Source organism: Typopeltis vanoorti, chromosome 4 (assembly GCF_054136105.1).
Source record: "Typopeltis vanoorti isolate ZY-2024b chromosome 4, IOZ_Tvanoo_1.0, whole genome shotgun sequence".
Classification (NCBI taxonomy): domain Eukaryota; kingdom Metazoa; phylum Arthropoda; class Arachnida; order Uropygi; family Thelyphonidae; genus Typopeltis; species Typopeltis vanoorti.
The window spans coordinates 106204419-106223866 of NC_143552.1; the positions used below are offsets into that span (position 1 = coordinate 106204419).

The 19448-nt window shown below is 33.1% G+C and overlaps 1 protein-coding gene across 2 annotated transcripts in view; it reads right to left on the reverse strand.

Annotated features, from left to right (window-relative positions):
- The window catches only part of Hacd2 (3-hydroxyacyl-CoA dehydratase 2), a 226783-nt gene that overhangs the window by 14591 nt on the left and 192744 nt on the right, over window positions 1-19448 (reverse strand). For both annotated transcript variants that reach the window (XM_090391398.1, XM_090391399.1), the window contains exon 10: window positions 5985-6071. In XM_090391398.1, coding sequence (XP_090247524.1) covers window positions 5995-6071 — 77 coding nt within the window. In that variant the 3' untranslated portion in view covers window positions 5985-5994. The remainder of the gene's footprint in view (window positions 1-5984; window positions 6072-19448) is intronic.

Consider the following 19448-nt stretch of genomic DNA (forward strand, 5'->3'; position numbering starts at 1 on the left):
TAATTGAGAAATTAATGATTATTAAGTGAATGAAATGCTTTTATACAACAAATATAACCAGAAGTAGTATTATTAGTTGGTTTCATTATCTTTATAGGTGTTTGTTTATCTTCAGAAATGTGCTTTGTTAATTTTTTTGTGTGATGTGATGTGTGATTTAAATTTTTTTTTTTTTTATAAAATAAAAAAAAATCAGAAACTGTGCTACTTTTTTATTTTTTGCATGGCAGTCTTTTCTATTGATAATGCGTAGGTTAAGTTTACCGTAGTATTCATATTTTTGGTGTTCTTTTTGTTTTATTTTTTTTTTTTCAAATTCTATTAGCTGGACAATGTAATATAATCACTGTTAGTTATCAAGTTATATGAAAGAGAATAATGACTTTTTTTTTGCAAGTTTTTATTAGTGGAAGTTTATATTATGCAGACACTGCATAATATAAACTTCCACTAAGTTTAATAAGTCAGGTGATGTAATATTTATTTGTAATAAGCCAATCTGAGGAAAATCACATAAACATTACAAATCATTGAACATTAGAAAATAATATAGTGTGATTCAAAATAGGAAAAGAATGGTAGCAGGAATAATTAATGTATTTAGTGTATTAATCTATTTTTAAGGTACTGAAGACTGCAAGTAATAAGCTGAATTAATAGTCATGAAATCAATTATTTGTATTTTGATTTTCATTTTGTTGGGAAATTTGTAAATAAAACTTCATAACGGTTACAGAGAAATTAGGTTATTTAGGTTGATGAAGATATGCTTGAATTTTTGCTTTGTGTGATTTAAGTTATATTATACCATCATTTCTCCTATAAGTTGAGCCAAATGTGCTAATTTGTTCATATGTGTAGATCAATAAGGAAATAAAATCACCACACTGTGAAACTATGTTTCCTCATACAAAATTTTTCATGAGGACTATGCTTTGTGCTACCAAGTAACAGGTGAACATGAAAATTGCCACCCAGCTGAATGTTGTGACTTGAGGAATATATGCAAAAGATACAGTCATCAAGAAAATAAAAAATAAACTGTGAGGAATAATTGCAAGTACTGCAAAGTTAATCAGAACAATGCCGAAAGAAAGTATTTTATTGCAGTATTGTATTTTTAAGTGTAAAGTATCATTTACATTTTACAGGTTTCAAGTATTTTGTCCCAACCTATTTTCTCCCATAAGATCTGTTATTTTCACTGCATGAAATTCCATAATGTGGTGAATTTTAGGAACACATATACTGCATTGTAGGAGAAACAATAGTATTTATTTTTATTGGATGTTCTCACTCTCTCTCTCTCTCTCTCTCTCTCTCTGACTACAAGGTTTTTATGGGAAATCCCAAACTTTTAAATTATCATACCAACAAGCGCTACTAAATGCATGCTTCATATGCTGCAATCTAGTGGCAACATTGGGAAACAGCCTAGCGAAATTTCCCTAGCCCAGGCTAGGGAAATAGCCTATTCCCAATGTGATATTTTGCTTAGTTATTGTACTATGTCTGTTTGTGCCAACATGTGTTTGGTGCATCTAGCGATTTTTTGTTGTGTTTAAAATGGGCAATTTCTTCAGTCTTCTAAAGTTTTAAAGTTCTAAAGACCCTCAGTCCTGAAGATACTTCAGGCACAAACTATGTTTGCTTACACTTGGATAAAGGATTAAACTAAATTTATTATAGTCTAACCAATGGAAAAAACTTCCAACATCTTTCTCTAAATCCAGAGTAATTTAATAATAAGGTGAGACACCTTTTGGCAACTCGTATAGGTAAATATGACTTCTCCATTGCTTCTTCCTTAGTATCACCACTTCTGGGTCTGGCTCCCACTGAAGAGACCTCAATAAAGGCTGAAATCGGTCTGGGTAGTGGCCCATCCCTTAATGCATAGCTTTATACATGTCTGCAAGGAGATGTGCTTTACATTATGGGAGATACTGAGACAAGGAGTGATGCGAGCTTGGTCCACCTTTACCATGAGTTGCCTCAGTCCTGAAAATACTTCAGGTGCAAACTTTGTTTGCTTACACTTGGATAAAGGATTAAACTAAATTTATTATAAAATGGACAATTTTCATGATCAATAAATTTTTGTGAGGTTTTGCATCAAACTGGGAAAATCTTTCATGGAGACATTTGAAATGTAAAAAAACAGCACTTGGGAATGAGACTTTAAGCCTGACTCAAAGGTATGGTGGTAGAAATGTTTCAAAGATGGCTGAAGCCAACATAGGCCATCAAAAACTGACAAAAGTGTTGCAAAGTTTTTTTAAGTCATCCATTCTTACTGCTACTTGACTGTTTGAGAGGCAGCTGAAGAAGTAAACATTTCAGAAACTGTCATCATGTCTAAAATTTAGGTACTGCATTGCAGTCAAATTTGTGGCTTGTCTTTTTAATAATGATAAAAAACAAATTCGAATTAATGTGAGCCAAGAACTTTTCAGTCGAAAGTTTTTAAAAAACATCATTAACAGAGATGAAATGTGAGTTTTTGGCTATGACATCGAAAAAAAAGTTCAATCATCACAGTGGGTGTCAAAAGGTCACACTGACATAAAAAAAAAGTGAGACAAGTGCAGTCAAAATGCAGCCCGAAATGTGGAAAGGCAGCAAGAGTAGATGATATTCGACCAGAAATGCTCAAGTATGGAGGTATAAAAGTCTTACAGTTGCTGCACTGCATAGTTCAGAAGGCCTGGACAGAGGGAAAAATTCTAGATGAATAGAGTAGAGCTCTCATGGTACCCATATATAAAAAGGGGAATGTGAGAATTACAGAGGTATTTCCCTACTGAGTGTTCCTGGTAAGATTTATGCAAGTATTCTTGAGACACGGTTCAGAAGGATTGTGGAAGAAAAGCTTGGTGAAGAACAAGCTGGATTCAGGCCAAATAGAGGCTGTCAGGATCAGATTTTCACTTTAAGACAAATATTGAGAAATCATGGGAATATAACAAAAACTTAAATACAGATAAAGATCTGTATTTAACTTTTGTAGATCTGGAAAGTCTGCATGGTTAGCCTAGTGGCTGTGAGCTTTGCAACCATATGCTTGGAGAAGGAGTCCTAGTTTCGACTCCTGTCGGTGACATGAGGAGTTGAAGGATCTTCCTCAGCCATAGCCAAGTTAGTGGGTCTTTGGCATGGACAGTAATGTTTTTCCCCCAGTTTATCCAGGGGTTTTTCATCCCGCAAAGCAGGCAAACCACACTTGAGAAGTCAACATTATGGACATAGCATACACCAAGGTGTAGGGGTGACCACCTTATCCTGTGAACGGTTTGAGGTCTGATGATTAACTTACCCTCAACATTGCAAGGTAAAAAGGAAGATGATGGGATGATGAAGATCTTGAAAAGGCATATGACAGGGTGCCAAGAGAGAAGCTGTTCAAAGTGCTACAGTTGTATGGTATCAATGGAACATTATATCGAGCAATACTTAGTCTTTATTTGATTTATAAGGCAGCAGTTAGAATTAAAGGAAGTACAGGAAGATGATTTGATGTTAAATCTGATGTCAGACAAGGATGCACATTATCGTCTCTCTTATTTATTATCTATATGGATCACATTATGAAGAAAGGTGGCATTAAACCGGATATCAAAATTGGAGATGTTAATGTCAGCTCTTTGCTTTATGTGGATGATGTTATACATCTAAATAAATCCCTACAAGTCTGCAAGATTCTCTGACTAAATTGAATAGCTATTGTTAATAGATATGGTATGAAGGTCAGCAATAAAAAGACAAAGACAACGAAAATAGGCAGAATCGCTGAAAATATCAACTGATCGTGAATGGAGAACCTATAAAACAAGTGAAACATTTCAATTACTTAGGCATGATTTTTAGTAAAGATAGTAATTTAAATATGGAAATATACCATAGAATCAACAAAGGTGGTATGGTAGGAAGTCGACTGAATAAATTTATATGGAATAAGAGAGAAATTAGCCAAAACACTAAATTAGCTGTATACAAGACAGTGTTCAAACCAATTTTAACTTATGGATCTGAGAGCTGGGTCAGAAGTAAAACACTTGATCAAAGACTAGAGACTGCAGATATCAGAGTCCTGAGAAAGATTAGGGGCATGAACAGGTGGCATCAATGGCAATATCATATTAAAAATGAGGATATTAGAAAAGAACTTGACATTGTCAGCATCCAGGAATATGTTAACAGAGCTAATCTCAGGTGTATGGTCACTTAAACAGAACGGGACAGGAAAGATTAGCAAAACAAGCATTCTCTGTCAGGTTGGCAGGAAAAAGACCCAGAGGAAAACCAAGAAATAGGTGGATTGATACAGTAAAAAGTGCTGTAGAAGATAGAAATATAAGATCTGATAATGTTGGAGTCTTGACAGGTAACAGACTTCCTATCTGCAATTTTTCTCTGATTTGGAGAAAAATTGCAGATAAGAAGTTAGCAAGGATGTAAATTTTTCATGCATTACTATCATATCCTGTACATCCCTTGGGGGTATATATCAGGAATTTTTGATGATCAAGTGCAGTCAGTGATGATGACACTTTTTTTTTTTTTTTCCAATTCTGAGGGTAATGAATTTTTTTCAACAAGGCCAAGCAAGGGGTATTATCTGGAGGTAATGCAACGTCTTCGTGAGGCTATTAGAAAAAAAAAAAAAGCTTGATGCTTTGAGGTAAAACAGATGGATGCCTCATCATGATAATATGTTTGCACACACATCATTACTAAATTTTTGGCAAAACATAAAACAACAGTTGTTCCACAGCCTACTTACTCATTCTGACCTCGCACCAGCAGACTTTTTTTTTAATTCTCTAAATTGACATTGAAAGGCCAACATTACGAGTTGATTGAGTTGATAAAGAAAAAATTACTAGCGGAATTGTGCACTATTCCGAAAGAAGCATTGCAGAAATGTTTCAAAGAATGGAAGAAATGCTGGTAGCAGTACATACAAAGTGGAGAAGGATACTTTGAAGGTCACAAGGCTGAATAGCTTCCATGTTAGAGAAGAAAATTTTTATTTTAAAAGTTTGGGAATTTCACGGACAAACCTCATGTTGTTACTTCTTTTTATTACTGTTTTATGTATTGTGTGATATTTGATGTTTTTCTGTTGATTTTTTGTTGTTGTTTTCACTGAAAATTTCTGTTTTCTAATCTGAGCAGTGTTTTGTCATCTGCTTATTGTGGTGTTCAGTGTCATGTGGTTTTCTAGATATCTCAGTTATTGGAGAGAAGCCCATTTCTGAGACTAATAATGGTAAGCATTAAAAGAATAGTATTTATAGATACTTCTTTGACTTACACATGTAGAAAAACTAAAGAATTTTATTCAAAAATTCAAATATTATTCATCCAATGTAACATGGACATTATGAGGGAGAAAGGCCAGTAATAATACATTCAAAACATGAATCATAAGAATGAGTTATTTAGCATGCTTAATAAAAAGCAGTTAATATTCAAATCTAGTGAACTTAACTGATCTCACTATAAGGCAAATCTCCAAGTTTTGTGAAGTGATTACCATTAACTGTGCATATTTATATTTATTATTTTTTTAAATCTGTACAAACTTTTACAATTGTACATTTGAATTCTAATAGAGTAATCCTGTCAACATGCAACCAAGAAATGATAAAGAAAGTACATGCTATATGAATTAGATTCTTACTATTCATGTTTTGTATTAGTTACTTACCAGTCTTTCTCTCTGATGATATCCATGCTACATTGAATGAAATATATCAAAGTTTTTGAATAAAATTATATTTATTTTCTATATGTGTGAGACATATAAGTATCTATAAATATATTTAGCATACATGTTCCCTTAAAACAACTGATTAAAAGAATAAAAGTCAAGTAAAAAAAGTTGCTGGTGCAGCACCATATCCTTAACACACACACACACATTACAAAATTGTCAAACCCTCATATAATTTTATGAATTGTTAATATATAATCCATACTTAATTAATCTCAGTCAATTTTCTTTTCTTCTGGGCCAAGGATTTTGCTTCTCTGTCTGTACATATATGTCATCATAAAGTATATAACTAAAAAGAAAAAAACAGACTTATCAAAAGTTTTCTACATAATAAAATTAAATTAAAAATGTTAAGAAATTATATTCTTGTTTACTCCTTTATCCAAGTAAAAGTCAACGAAGTGTACCCATAAAGTATCTTCACAACTAGGCTACTTGTATATAGAGACTAATGACTTCACATTAATTGGTTTAGCATCCCACAGTGCATTATGAGATATTTTTTATAACTCATATATACAGAGTGTGCCGTTAAGGAATGAGAAAACAATTACTATATCAAAACAAAGAACTATATTTGGAACTGTCAATTACACAGATTCAAAATAATCTTCCTCCAACTCCACACAATGTTTACACCTGTTGAACAGGTGTTTGTACGCACAGTGGATGTCACGAATGGGAATCTCCTTCAGTCTCCGGGTCAGTGCGCGTTGGATGTCCTCAATGTCACCAAAGAGCTTCCCTTTCAAGGCAATTTGAGAAGAGGAAAAAGTGCAGGAGCGAAATCTCATGAATAAGGGAATAAGGAGAATGTTAAAATCAAACAGATCGACTTTGAAGCCAGAAACTGCTTCACAGGCAGAGCACAGTGAGTGGGCACGTCATGTAACAGGAACCAATTGTTGTGGAACAGTTCTTTCCTGACATATCACATGCAGGTGTGCAGACATCGCATTAGTCCTAAATAATACTGATTGTTTACTGTGATGGTTTCAGGAACAAATCTGCGGTGAATAATTCCAGCATCGTCGAATAAACAATGACCATTGTCTTGACGTGATTTTTGCAACCAGACTTTCTTCTGCTGGAGAGAGGACATTCCATGGCATAGAATTTCGTTTCTGGATCAAACTGAAAATGTCAACTTACATCACTGGTGACATTTCTTTGCAACACATCATGATCTTGATCGCATGGATAGGCTTATGTGTTCGTCACACATGTTGAATTGGATTTAAATGGTATTGATGCAAACACAGATGGATAAGAAAATAACTATTTATTAACTTAAAAGCTAATATTTCACTGGTATTATATCCGGCATCTTCAGAGCACACAAACAAAGTTTATTAAAAATGCAAGACAACCACAATTCGGTGTAACAGTGGGGCTAGTATAAGTAATTGCAGCATGCAACACAAGATTAAAGTCCTAATATGGTGCCATCTAAGTTTAAAAAAATAAATAATAATAAAAAAAAAACAGTAGTCCAAAGTTTTGAAAAAAATAAAATAAAAATAAATATTAATTTGGTCTTAGGATGACTGTCTCCCAAATCTTTGGTAGATTTATACAGCCATACTTGTTAAGGTTTGGAGTATGTTTTAAGGCTTCTGTTGATTCCAGGAACGACCTCTCTGACTTGTAGAAGCTTCTGTGCAGCACTTTTGTTTTTTTTCCAATTGATCCTGTGTGCTGGGGTATCCAAAACATGGTCTGCCAGACCCGACTTGCCATAACAAAAGGGTCTGGCAGACCATGCTTTGGATACCCCAGCACGCAGGATCAATTGGAAAAAAACAAAAGTGCTGCACAGAAGCTTCTACAAGTCAGAGAGGTCGTTCCTGGAATCAACAAAAGCCTTAAACATACTCCAAACCTTAACAAGTATGGCTGTATAAATCTACCAAAGATTTGGGAGACAGTCATCCTAAGACCAAATTAACCCTTTGACATACAAATTATTTTTTAAAGTTGGAACAGATAAAACTTACGTGAACTTTGTAATGCCTGCAATACGTCAAAATCAATTTTGGTGCAATAAACAAAAGACATGTCACAGACGTCTTTGTATGTTAAAGGGTTAATATTTATTTTTATTGTATTTTTTTCAAAACTTTGGACTACTATTTTTCAAAACTTTCAAGGACTACTAATTGGACTACTATATTTTTTTTCAAAACTTTGGACTACTGTTTTTTATTTTTTAAATAGATGGCGCCGTATTAGGACTTTAGTCGTGTTGCACGCTGCAATTACTTATACTAGCCCCACTGTTACACCGAATTGTGGTTGTCTCACATTTGTAACAAACTTTGTTTGTGTGCTTGCTCTGAAGTTGCTGGATATAATATCAGCAAAATATTAGCTTTTAAGTTAATAAATAGTTATTTTCTTATCAATCTGTGTTTGCATCATTACCGTTTAAATCCAATTCAATATGATCATGATCAACTACATGGATAAAATTTTGACAATATGCAACCCGGTGCTCTCTCTGTTCGTGTGTCAATGTGTGTGTGGCACAAACTTTGAACAAATCATCTTCTTGTAGAAATCTCTTTCTAAGATTAATCTAGCCATTTCCTTACCGACACCAAGTTGTACAACAAATAGCCTAGTGGTTATTCGGCTGTCATGGGCAACAATTTCCTTAGCTTTCATCACATTTTCATTTGTCCATGCAGAAACTGGCCATCAGCAGCGTGGGTCATCCTCCAGGACTTCCTCCCCTCTTTAAACATCAAAATAAGTGGAACAGCTGTGCACAGCTCAGACAGCCATCGCTGTAAACTTTTTTTTAGTTCTTGGTACACTTTTGTAACAGTTTTTCCTAAATTTTATCACAGCTCTTTGCTTCATGATGCATCTTCTGACAGGCTCCACTGGCACATTATTGCTTCAACAGTTACCACATGAAAGTTGCACATGTGATTACAACACACTAGCGGTCAAAACTATAAACATGTTTGTTACTTTTATTCAAGGGGCTGTCCTGTAAAAAAATCAATCTCATTACTTAATGGGCAATGTGTATATATGGATTACTAAGGAAATTAATGTGAAGTCATTAGCCTCTATATTAGGGTGATCAGACGTCCCATTTTTTTTTTTTTTTTTTTTTGACAGGATTGTCCCCTTTTTTTAGACTCTGGTCCTGTTGTCCTGACAAAACCTTAATAGGATGCTAATTGTCCCTGATTTGAATTTGTGGCATTACTTCATTTTTGTATGTTCAAATATGGAAAGGATAATGTCTCTGCTGGTGACGTGATAGCTTAAGATCGAAAACATGCATGCTATGATGATGATTATCAACCGTTATGAATGCACTCTCTGTGATAGAATGAAAATGCTGCAACCAGTGGCAGCACTGCTGCATATGGGCAGTAACAAGGTTACTTTGTCTACCATACCATTGTTTTGTGCTTCTCATGCCAGTCTGTTAGTAATTGTGAAAGTTAAGGCGAGTATATATTGTGAGTGGTAATATTTCATCCAGATTTTATCATGCCGAAAAGGAAGTGTTGTTTCACTTGGGATTTAAAAGAAGAATATCCCTTCTTGAAAGATGGCAAAACAACAAACAAGTTGCAATGTTTTTTCAATTGAACATGGAGGCCATTCTGATATAAAACAGCATTTGATGAAGCAAAAACATAAATTGGCAGCCACTGCTCGCAATCAAGTCAAAAATCAAAAATGATGTTACATCATTTTTCATGAAAAATTCAAACGAGAAATTAACTGACGAAAGTAAATGTCTTGCAGCTCAAGAAAGTTTGTTTGCGTTTCATGCAGTGAAACATAACCTTTCTTTGAGGTCAATGGACTGCACCTTTGCAATAGTGAGAAATTCATTTCAAAAGAAATTTACATGTGGGCGAACAAAATGCCAATCAATTTTAGTGAATGTCCTGGCACCTTACACAATGCAAGAAAGAGCAATTGAATTGAAACAAGCCAAATATGTGTCTGTTGATAGATTTTCAGAATATAACAGGAGAAACAGCAGCTGACTGAGAAAATTATTGTATTCTGCAGGTAACTGCAACACCAACTTCGATGGATACAAACGAGGTGGTTCCAAGAATGTATTTTCAAGACTCAACAAAGGGTTAAAAATGAACATTCATGCTATTGGTTGTGCTGCTCTGTACAGACAAGTGCTGATATTTTGCCTATTGATATCGAAACAACTGTAAATAAAATATTTCAGTATTTCCACATTTACGCCGTGAGAGTAGAAGAAGAATTTCTGCACATTTATAGAAATTGAATGCAAGCGTGTTCTAGGTAGTGTACAAACAAGATGATTATCTTTACTACCAGCTGTGAATAGGATTATTGACATGTATGACGGACTCAGATCTTACTTTTTATCACAAGATAAATGCCCTACATTGTTGAAATCATTTTTCAGTAATCAACAATCAATACTTTGGCTCCAATTCATGCAAAGCCAGTTGAAAATATTCTCAGCAACAATAATAAAAATAGAAAGGGAAAATATTTTGGCAATTGAAGTGGTAGAAGAATTGGAATTGCTCAGAAAGAAAATTACAAATAGGAAAGCTGAGAACTTTCAAACATTTAAAATGTCATCAATTATTTCAGAGTTCAAAGATGAGGGCATCTTTGATGAAAAAGAATTTTTAGACACTACAAATTTATTTTATGATACTTTCCTTGAATATTTAAGCAAATGGACTTATCATTTCCAGCCATTAAAAGCATTTTGCTGGATTAAGTTGCAAACTCCACTAACTTGGGTTGAAGTTGCAAGCAGCCTAAAAGCAATCAGTGATGTACAGCAAAATATTCAATATTGTTGATGAAGATGAATTATTTGATGAAATCAGCCATATATACAATGTTGTGAACTCCAAGAAAGGAAGGACACAAATGCTGAAGTGGACAAAAAGTGGTGTGATGTGTTTAAGGTGCTCCAAGAAAAAAAAAAACATCCACCAGAAAAACATACTGCCAGTTGTTGCATTTTTTATGGCAATCCTAGGAACAAACATAGCTGTGAGTTCTTTGTGGTCTGATGAAAAGAACTGCTTCAACACCAAGACTGTGAAAGCAATAAAAACTCTGATAACGGCTCTTTACATCCTAGATAGAATTTGAACCAAAGGGCACTGTTGAAAGAACCAACACTTTTGGAAGAAATAATGTCTTCATATATATAATAATAATAATAATGCTGATACTCCATAATTATAATGAACACTTCAGTCCTGTGTACTGCAATCATAATTATGTTATTCCATTTTTATGTAGAGCATACCAGAAGTGTCCCATTTTTGTCCCCCTTTTTTTTAATCGCTGAAAAATTCAAAATGTCCCTTTTTTGTTTTGAAAAAATGATCACCCTACTCTATATACAAGTAGACTAGTCATGAAGATACTGCATGCTCAAACTTTGTTTTCTTACACTCGAATAAAGAATTAAATGAGAATATAATTTCTTGGCATCTTTAATTTAATTTATAACCAATGGAAAAACTTTCAACTACACAATAAAAGTGTTATCATCCTAATTTTACCTCTTTTCTGCTAATGCGAAATAAGTTATATTATTTTGTACACATAACCAACACTGAAGAATCATAAAATTATGCAAAATTTAAAAACAATGAGAGTAATATTATTTTAATGATCATTACAAACTTATTGATCAAATGTATTAACATCACTTATAGGCATTTTTTATTTAATGAAATGTAATATATACATATATAATATTACATATTTTATTGTATATATAATACACAATAAAAGTGTTATCATCCTAATTTTACCTCTTTTCTGCTAATGCAAAATAAGTTATATTATTTTGTACACATAACCAACACTGAAGAATCATAAAACTATGCAAAATTTAACAACAATGAGTAATATTATTTTAATGATCATTACAAACTTATTGATCAAATGTATTAACATCACTTATAGGCATTTTTTATTTAATGAAATGTAATATATACATATATAATATTACATATTTTATTGTATATATAATACACAATAAAAGTGTTATCATCCTAATTTTACCTCTTTTCTGCTAATGCAAAATAAGTTATATTATTTTGTACACATAACCAACACTGAAGAATCATAAAACTATGCAAAATTTAACAACAATGAGTAATATTATTTTAATGATCATTACAAACTTATTGATCAAATGTATTAACATCACTTATAGGCATTTTTTATTTAATGAAATGTAATATATACATATATAATATTATATCCATGTTGTTTATTATTTTAACGGTATAATAGAACACAGAAACTAAGTAAATAATTAATTTATTAACATGATGCTGATTAGTAAATAATTAATAAATTAATTATTTACTTAGTTTCTGTGTTCTATTATACCGTTAAAATAATAAACAACATGTTCGACGAACACATAAGTCTGTCCCTATGTTTAAATATTACATTCAATTAGCTGATTAAATACATTACAGATAAACTGCAAACTCTGAATCATTTGAACAAATGATTCAAAGTTTGTAATATCTTTAAGTTCACCATTCATTTACCCGTTGCATGTTAGGAAAAATACACTGTCATGGTCAAGCAAGTTGGCATATTTGTGACATGAATGATGCTCTGATAGGTCAGCTAATCCTATCTGCAGAGTGTATCATGCCTGTTAATTGCATGTTTGTTCTTCTGTGCACTTTCTCTGTTTTGTGGGATGAAAAACCCTGCTGCCTTCATATGAGATCGACTAATAATTCAGTTGAAAAACTCTGATAAAGGCTCTTTACATCCTAGATAGAATTTGAACCAAAGGGCACTGTTGAAACCAACTGAGTTACAGAGGCTCTAAAGTTCACTACCTTCACCAAATTCATATGTACCCTCATGGGGTGTACAGGATATCATGATGGCACTACATGAAAAAAATACATTACTAACAACAATTTTTCTCCAAATTGATCTGTCAGGACTCCAATATTGTCATACCCAATATTCCAATATTTTCGGTTAGAAGTTTTCTAACAATAATAGAGAACTTCTAACTGAATCAATGATTCTAAATCTTGATCTTCCCCTGAGTTTATTTCCTGCTATCTTTTTATCAAATATCTGTTTTGTTTTGCTAATCATTTCTATTTTATTCCTGAATGCAAACGTCAACTTCCATCCTAATATCCTCGTTTTTAATATGGTTCTGGCATTGATACCATCTCTTCATTCTTATAATCTTTTGCAGAAGTCTCATATCTATGGTCTCTAGACTTTCATTAATTACAAAATTAATAATGGAAAAACTCGTAAAAAGATTATTTAATAGTATAATTTTTGCCTTCATGTATAACTTCATATACAATAGTATAATTTTTGCATGTCACAGGCATCTTCAGAAGATGCTTGTGACACACGGGCGAAAATTATACTATTAAATAATCTTTTTATGTGAGTTTTTCCGTTATTAATTTTGTATTTATATGTCTACTCATGGTTTGCCATTATTAAAACTTACTTTCATTAAGTGTTTTAATTCTAACCCCACTCTCAGATCTATAAGTTAAAATTAGTTTGAACACTGTCTTGTATAGAGCCAGTTTAGTGTTTTGACTAATTTCTCTCTTATTTCAAATAAATTTATTTAGTTGACTTCCTAGAAAACCAACTTTTATGTAGTTTATTAACATATTTGGCATGTTCAATAAAAATTGCACCTGAATAGCCAAAATGTTTCACTTGTTTTTACAGGTTCTCCACTTAGGATGCTGCCGATGTTCCTGCTTATTTTCAGAGTGTCTTTTTATTGCCGATTTCCTACCAAATGTATTACAGCAGTTATTCAACTTAGTTAGGGAATCCTTCACACTTGTACTGGAATTATTTAGGAGTATAACATCAACTGCATAAAGTAATGAGCTGAGATTAATATGTTCAATTGTGATATTAGGTTTAATGCCACTTTCTTTCATACTATGATTCCCATAGATGATGAATAACAAAGATAATGTGTGCACCTTTGTCTCACACTTGATTTAACATCAGATTATCTTCCTGTATTTCTTTCAATTCTAACTGCCGATTCAAAAAGACTATGTAGTGCTCAATATAATGTCCCATTTACACCATATACTTCCAGCATTTTGAACAGCTTTTCTCTTGGCATCTTGTTATGTGCTTCTTTTAGATCTAAAAACTCAGATACAGATCCTTGTTCTATTCCCATGATTTCAACTATTTATCTTAAAGTGAAAAGTTGATCTGACAACCTCTACTTGGCTGAACTCACCTTGATCTCCAAGTTTCCCTTCAACCATTTTTCTTAAGCATGCTTGCACACATACATATTACCAGGAAACACTAAACAGGGAAATTCCTCTGCAATTCTCACATTTAGTTTTATTTCCCCCCCACTTTTTTTTTTTTAATTTTTATAGATGGATACTATGAGAGCTCTACTCCAATCATCTGGAATTTGATCCCAACAAAACTTCTGAATTATGCAGTGTTGCCACTGTAAAACTTTTATACCTTTATATCTGAGTGCATTTTTGGTCAAATCTACTCTAGCTGCTTTTCCATATTTTAGGTTTTTATTGGCTTCTTCATAAGTACTGATACATACTCCTGATTGCATTCCACTTGAATGTTGCATGTGGCTTTCTGGCTGAATCAGTGTTTTTTTTTTTCACGATCTGCCACAAAATCTCCAAGGTTTGGTTCTTGGTTTCAAATCATTGCATTTTTTCTTAAATAATATTTGATTATTTGAGACCTCTGAAAATGGCTCAACTCAGATTGTTTTTAAAACTTTCACTTTCTGTTTATCAAATCCTCTGTATACTCATGTTCTGAGCCAGCTTGAAGATATGACTATCATATATGGCATAGTCAATGAGATTTTTCTTATTTCTTGTGACTTCTCTCCATGTGAATTTGTGCACATTTTTATGCTGGAACATGTTGTTTAATCACTAATTCCAAGTGAAACAGAAAAACAACTGATATTTATTATTATTATTAGTTTTGTTCTTTTCTCTAAATTTTCCCAAAACATTTCGATAGGTCTGATAATCATTTCCTACTCTGTTTAAATTTCCAAGGACCAACCTTTCCTTTTTCTTTGTGTCAGCTGTCTCCTCCAATACCTCAAAAAATTCTTCCACTTTTTTATTATTAGAATCTTCTGTGAACCACAGCCAAAAATAAGTCTTACTATTGAATTCACCATTCTGATATTTTTTTTCATATCACTCTACTTGATATTGTCTACTCTACCATTCAAGATTATTCTTGTATTTAGTGTTAAATACCATAGCTAACTATCCTTTTCTCTGACCATTATTGCCTGAATATAACAACTTGTATTTGTTGCTTAGAAAAATATCGCCTGTTTTGTCTTCTTTGTTTTGGTAACATCTATTATGTTGATCTGGCTTATATCCATTTCTGCTACTAGTTTCTTTTTTCTTTTTATTGATGCTTCTTATGTTGATGATGCCAATCTCGAATTTTGCTTGTAATGAGTTGGGGTTTGTCCCAATAGTTGTTTTTTCACTACTAGTTCTGGTTTCCTGATGAAAAAGGAGTTTAACTGGTTAAGCTTTGAGCCAGCATGAAATTGAATCATGTTGTGATTTAATTGTATAACCAAAATAAAATTGTATCATTTTATTTTGGTTTAAGCCAATACAAATAAAATTTGATCAGCTAAATTCAAAACTGCCTACTCATCCTTGTTTGTTCAGTATTTAGTTAGATAACCACAAACGGGGTGTACCAAAGAAGGTGAGGATTGACATTAGGTCAATGCTTCACATTACTTAAAAGGCCATGATTGAGGTCTCTTCCTGAGGTCTATTTAACTTGAAAATATCATGTATAGATTTCAGGTTTTTTTAATGAAAAGACAATGGTATCTGCTCTCATATAATAATAATAAATTGTAATAATGCATGACAAGAAATAACAATGAGAAACTGATTTCAGAATTAGTATTCTCCCCACCCCTAATATTATTATTACATAGCACTTTTGTAGAGTACTAGGAGTCACCATGAGAGAAATACACATGCTCCATAATAACCCACAATGTCATTCAATCCATTAAATGTATTCCCTTCAAATGTATATGTTTACCAACCAGTATGCCTATTTGTGAAAGGAAAAACCAATGTTCCCAGTAAGAGAAAAAATTTCTGTTACCTTCCATATGAAACAACAGTTTCAATATGAATTAGACAATTCATTTTCGATTGCAAAATGTCTTATACAGATTCTTATGCTATAAGGAGATATAAATCCAGATCTTTTCAAGTGTAAGTGTGTGTGTGTGTTGAACAGTCCTTTTGACTGTGCAATGGAAAAATCCCCATGTATTAATAAATGCTTATCAAAATGTTTATATTTTTAGCCTTTATTATTAATTAACATTTATTACCATCATCACTCTCTTTTTAAGAATATTGTTATTTATTCTCTTCACAAAAATCTTAACTTGATTATTCTGTACTACTATTACCATTCTGATGCCTATTTAGAATTCAGTATTAAGATATTTCTAGCTTATACACATTACTTACGAAATGTGCCGCTGCAAAAACATATCTTTCTAGTGAGGAAATGCTTGCTAGTCACTCGGTGAGACAGAGAGTTGATTGATTTAAAAATACTTGTTATAAAAGGTTACACTTAATTGCATTTTACCCTTGTCTCTTTTGGTTTCCTTCCATTTTTTTCCCCTCCACTGGGAAAGGGGAGGAAAGCAAATAAAATTTCTAGCCAATAAGAAAGCCTTTCAAAAGGATATGAGCAACATACAAGATCTGCAGTTCAAGGTATAGCAGCTAATCATCATCATCAAATTCCTGACATGTACCCACAAGGGATGTACAAGATATTATGATAGTACTACACGAAAAACTTACATCATTACTAACTTCCTATTAACAATTTTCCTCCAAATGAAATCAGAGCTCTACTCCAATCATCTGGAATTCATCCCTCTTTCCAGCCCTTTTGAACTATGCAGTGCAACCACTCCAAGACTTTTATACCTCAATACTTGAGCATTTCTTGATCAATATCATCTACTCCAGCTGCTTTTCCACATTTCAGGTTTTTTTGATGGCTTTTTCTACTTCAAGTATGGATATGTATTCCTGACTGCATGCCTGCTGAGTGTTTTTTACCACTGTGCTATCACTTTTTGTTTCATTTAGCAGTCTTTCAAAGTAATTATTACTCCATACAGCTAGAATATCTTTTTCTCCAGTTTTCCTTTTCTCATTTCTAAGCTTTTTCAATAGCTTCCAGAATGTTTTTCCATCTTGTTATTTATTTTCTATGTTCTTACTGAAGTCTTCCCATGACTTTTGTTTAGTTAGTTTTACACAGTGTTTTAGCTTTCTAACATTTGTCTCTGTATTCTATAAGAGCACAAGGTGACTTATTTGCCAGGAACTTTCAATATGCTTTCTTCTTTTCCTTCACTGCCTCTTTAACTTCTAGTGTCTATCATGGAGTTCTGATTTTTTTCTACCCTTACAGGTCACCTCATGCCTCTCTGGCTGAATCAATCAATGTTTTCTTCAGAGCTTGCCACTGAATCTCCAAGGTTTGGTTGCTGTTCTCAAACTCTTTCATTTTTTCTTCAATAATGTTTGTGTATTTTAGTCTACAGCTCACATCTGAGAGCTGCTTAACTTTTATTCACTTCTTTCTAAAAACTTTTTTACAACTTTCTTACATGTTCTTCTTTTCAATATGAAATTCAATTTTATCCTGCTCATGACTAAATGATGATCACTTTCAATTTCAAATCCTCTGTACACCCTGGTGTCCTGACCAGAGTGTACTATCAACAATAACACAGTCAATGAGACTTTTCTTATTCCTTGCCTCTTCTCTCCATGTGAATTTGTGCACATTTTTATGTTGGAACATTGTGTTAGTAATAACCAGTTTATGTTCTGAGCAGAAATCCAACAAGTATTTGCCATTATTATTAGCTTTGCTCTTTTCTTCAAAATTTTCCCAAAATATTTCTGTATATCTGACAGTCATTTCCTATTCTGCTATTAGATCTCCAACAAGGACCAACTTTTCCTTTTTCATTGTGTCAGTTATTTTCTCTAAAAGCCTCAAAAAATTCTTCTATTTCTACCTTAGTAGAACCTTCTGTGGGAACATAGGCACAAATAAGTTTCATTGTCCAGTTCCCCATTTTCCCACATCAGTCTACTTGATATTGCCTGCCATTCAAGAAGATTATTCTCGTATTTAATGTTGAATACTATAGCTACTCCTTCTTTTCTCCGATTGTTATCGCCTGAATATAACATTTTGTATTCATTGCTCTGAAAGATCCCACTAGTTTTTGTCTGTTTTGTTTTGATAGTACCGATCTTTAACTCTGGTGATGTTAAGTTGGGATGTGTTTCAGGATTTGTTCCAGTAGCTGATGTTTCACTGTTCGCCCTGGTTCCCTGGTGAAAACAGTGGGGGGCTTTGTTTAACCGGGCAACGCCCCAGCTGGTAATCGTAAGCTGATAAGAATACAATTTGGTCAGATCCCAAGTTGCCAGCACATCCTCATTCATTCAGTATCGAGGTAGATACCTTACAGGGTGTACCACGATAAGGTGAGCACTGGACATTAGGTCAGAAGCCTAGTTGGTTCTCCACATCCCTTTAAAGGCTATGTGAAGGTCTCCTCTCAGTTATATAGCTTTGACACTTAAGCATCCCAATTCACTTCTTTCAATTGAAAAAAAAAAAAAAATCTTACAAATAAAGGTTCTTTGTGTCCTAGATGGGATTCAAAAACTCAAGTCTTTCCAATCAAAGGGAATCATCGATATCAAATGAGCTATGGAAGCTCTACAGCAGCGTTTCCCAAACTTTTCCTACGACTGAACACTTCACAAATCCTGAAATTTTCACGGAACACCTTGGTTATTTCTTAATGTATTAATTAATTGTTAATTTAACTGATTTTTATTATTAATTAATAATTGATCATTGATTATTAATTAATAATCAATTAAACATCAATTAAACAAAAAATACACTTGTGTGTTGCCTATGAAAATTAGCTTCCTGAAAGGATAAAACATCTCCATTACCAAAACGAGGAATGGATAGCAGCTAAGTAGTTCTTCAAGATAGTCAATAGACAGCACTCATGACTGAACCTAATGAAAAACTAGAATTCTTCTAATTGAAAACATCAGAAAAATTCCGAATTACATAGTGAACAATCTTGCTTTCAACTACACTGACAAATGTGGTCTGAGGGAGACTGCTGGAATTATGGGCAAGGCAAGTATAGCAATGAGAGCCTATACATTATGCCTGTTAATGCTATGTTTTTTTGGCCAGTTTTGTATAAGGCAAAAACCTTTCAAAAAAAGGAAAAGCATACCTCATGATAGTGTTATGTCGATGTTTCTATATTGATGTTACTATATTTAATTTGTTGTTTACTTAAATCTATCCTTTCTTATCTAAAACCTTATACAATCAAAATCCTATCAGCTGCTCTATTGTTATATATTTACCTTTCGTTATTTATTCTTTCTTCTCTTACTTTTATCTTATTCTTATATCTAGGATTGTTACCTCTTCGGATACTGGCAAATTTATATTTTGCTGCGCCAGCCAGTATCCT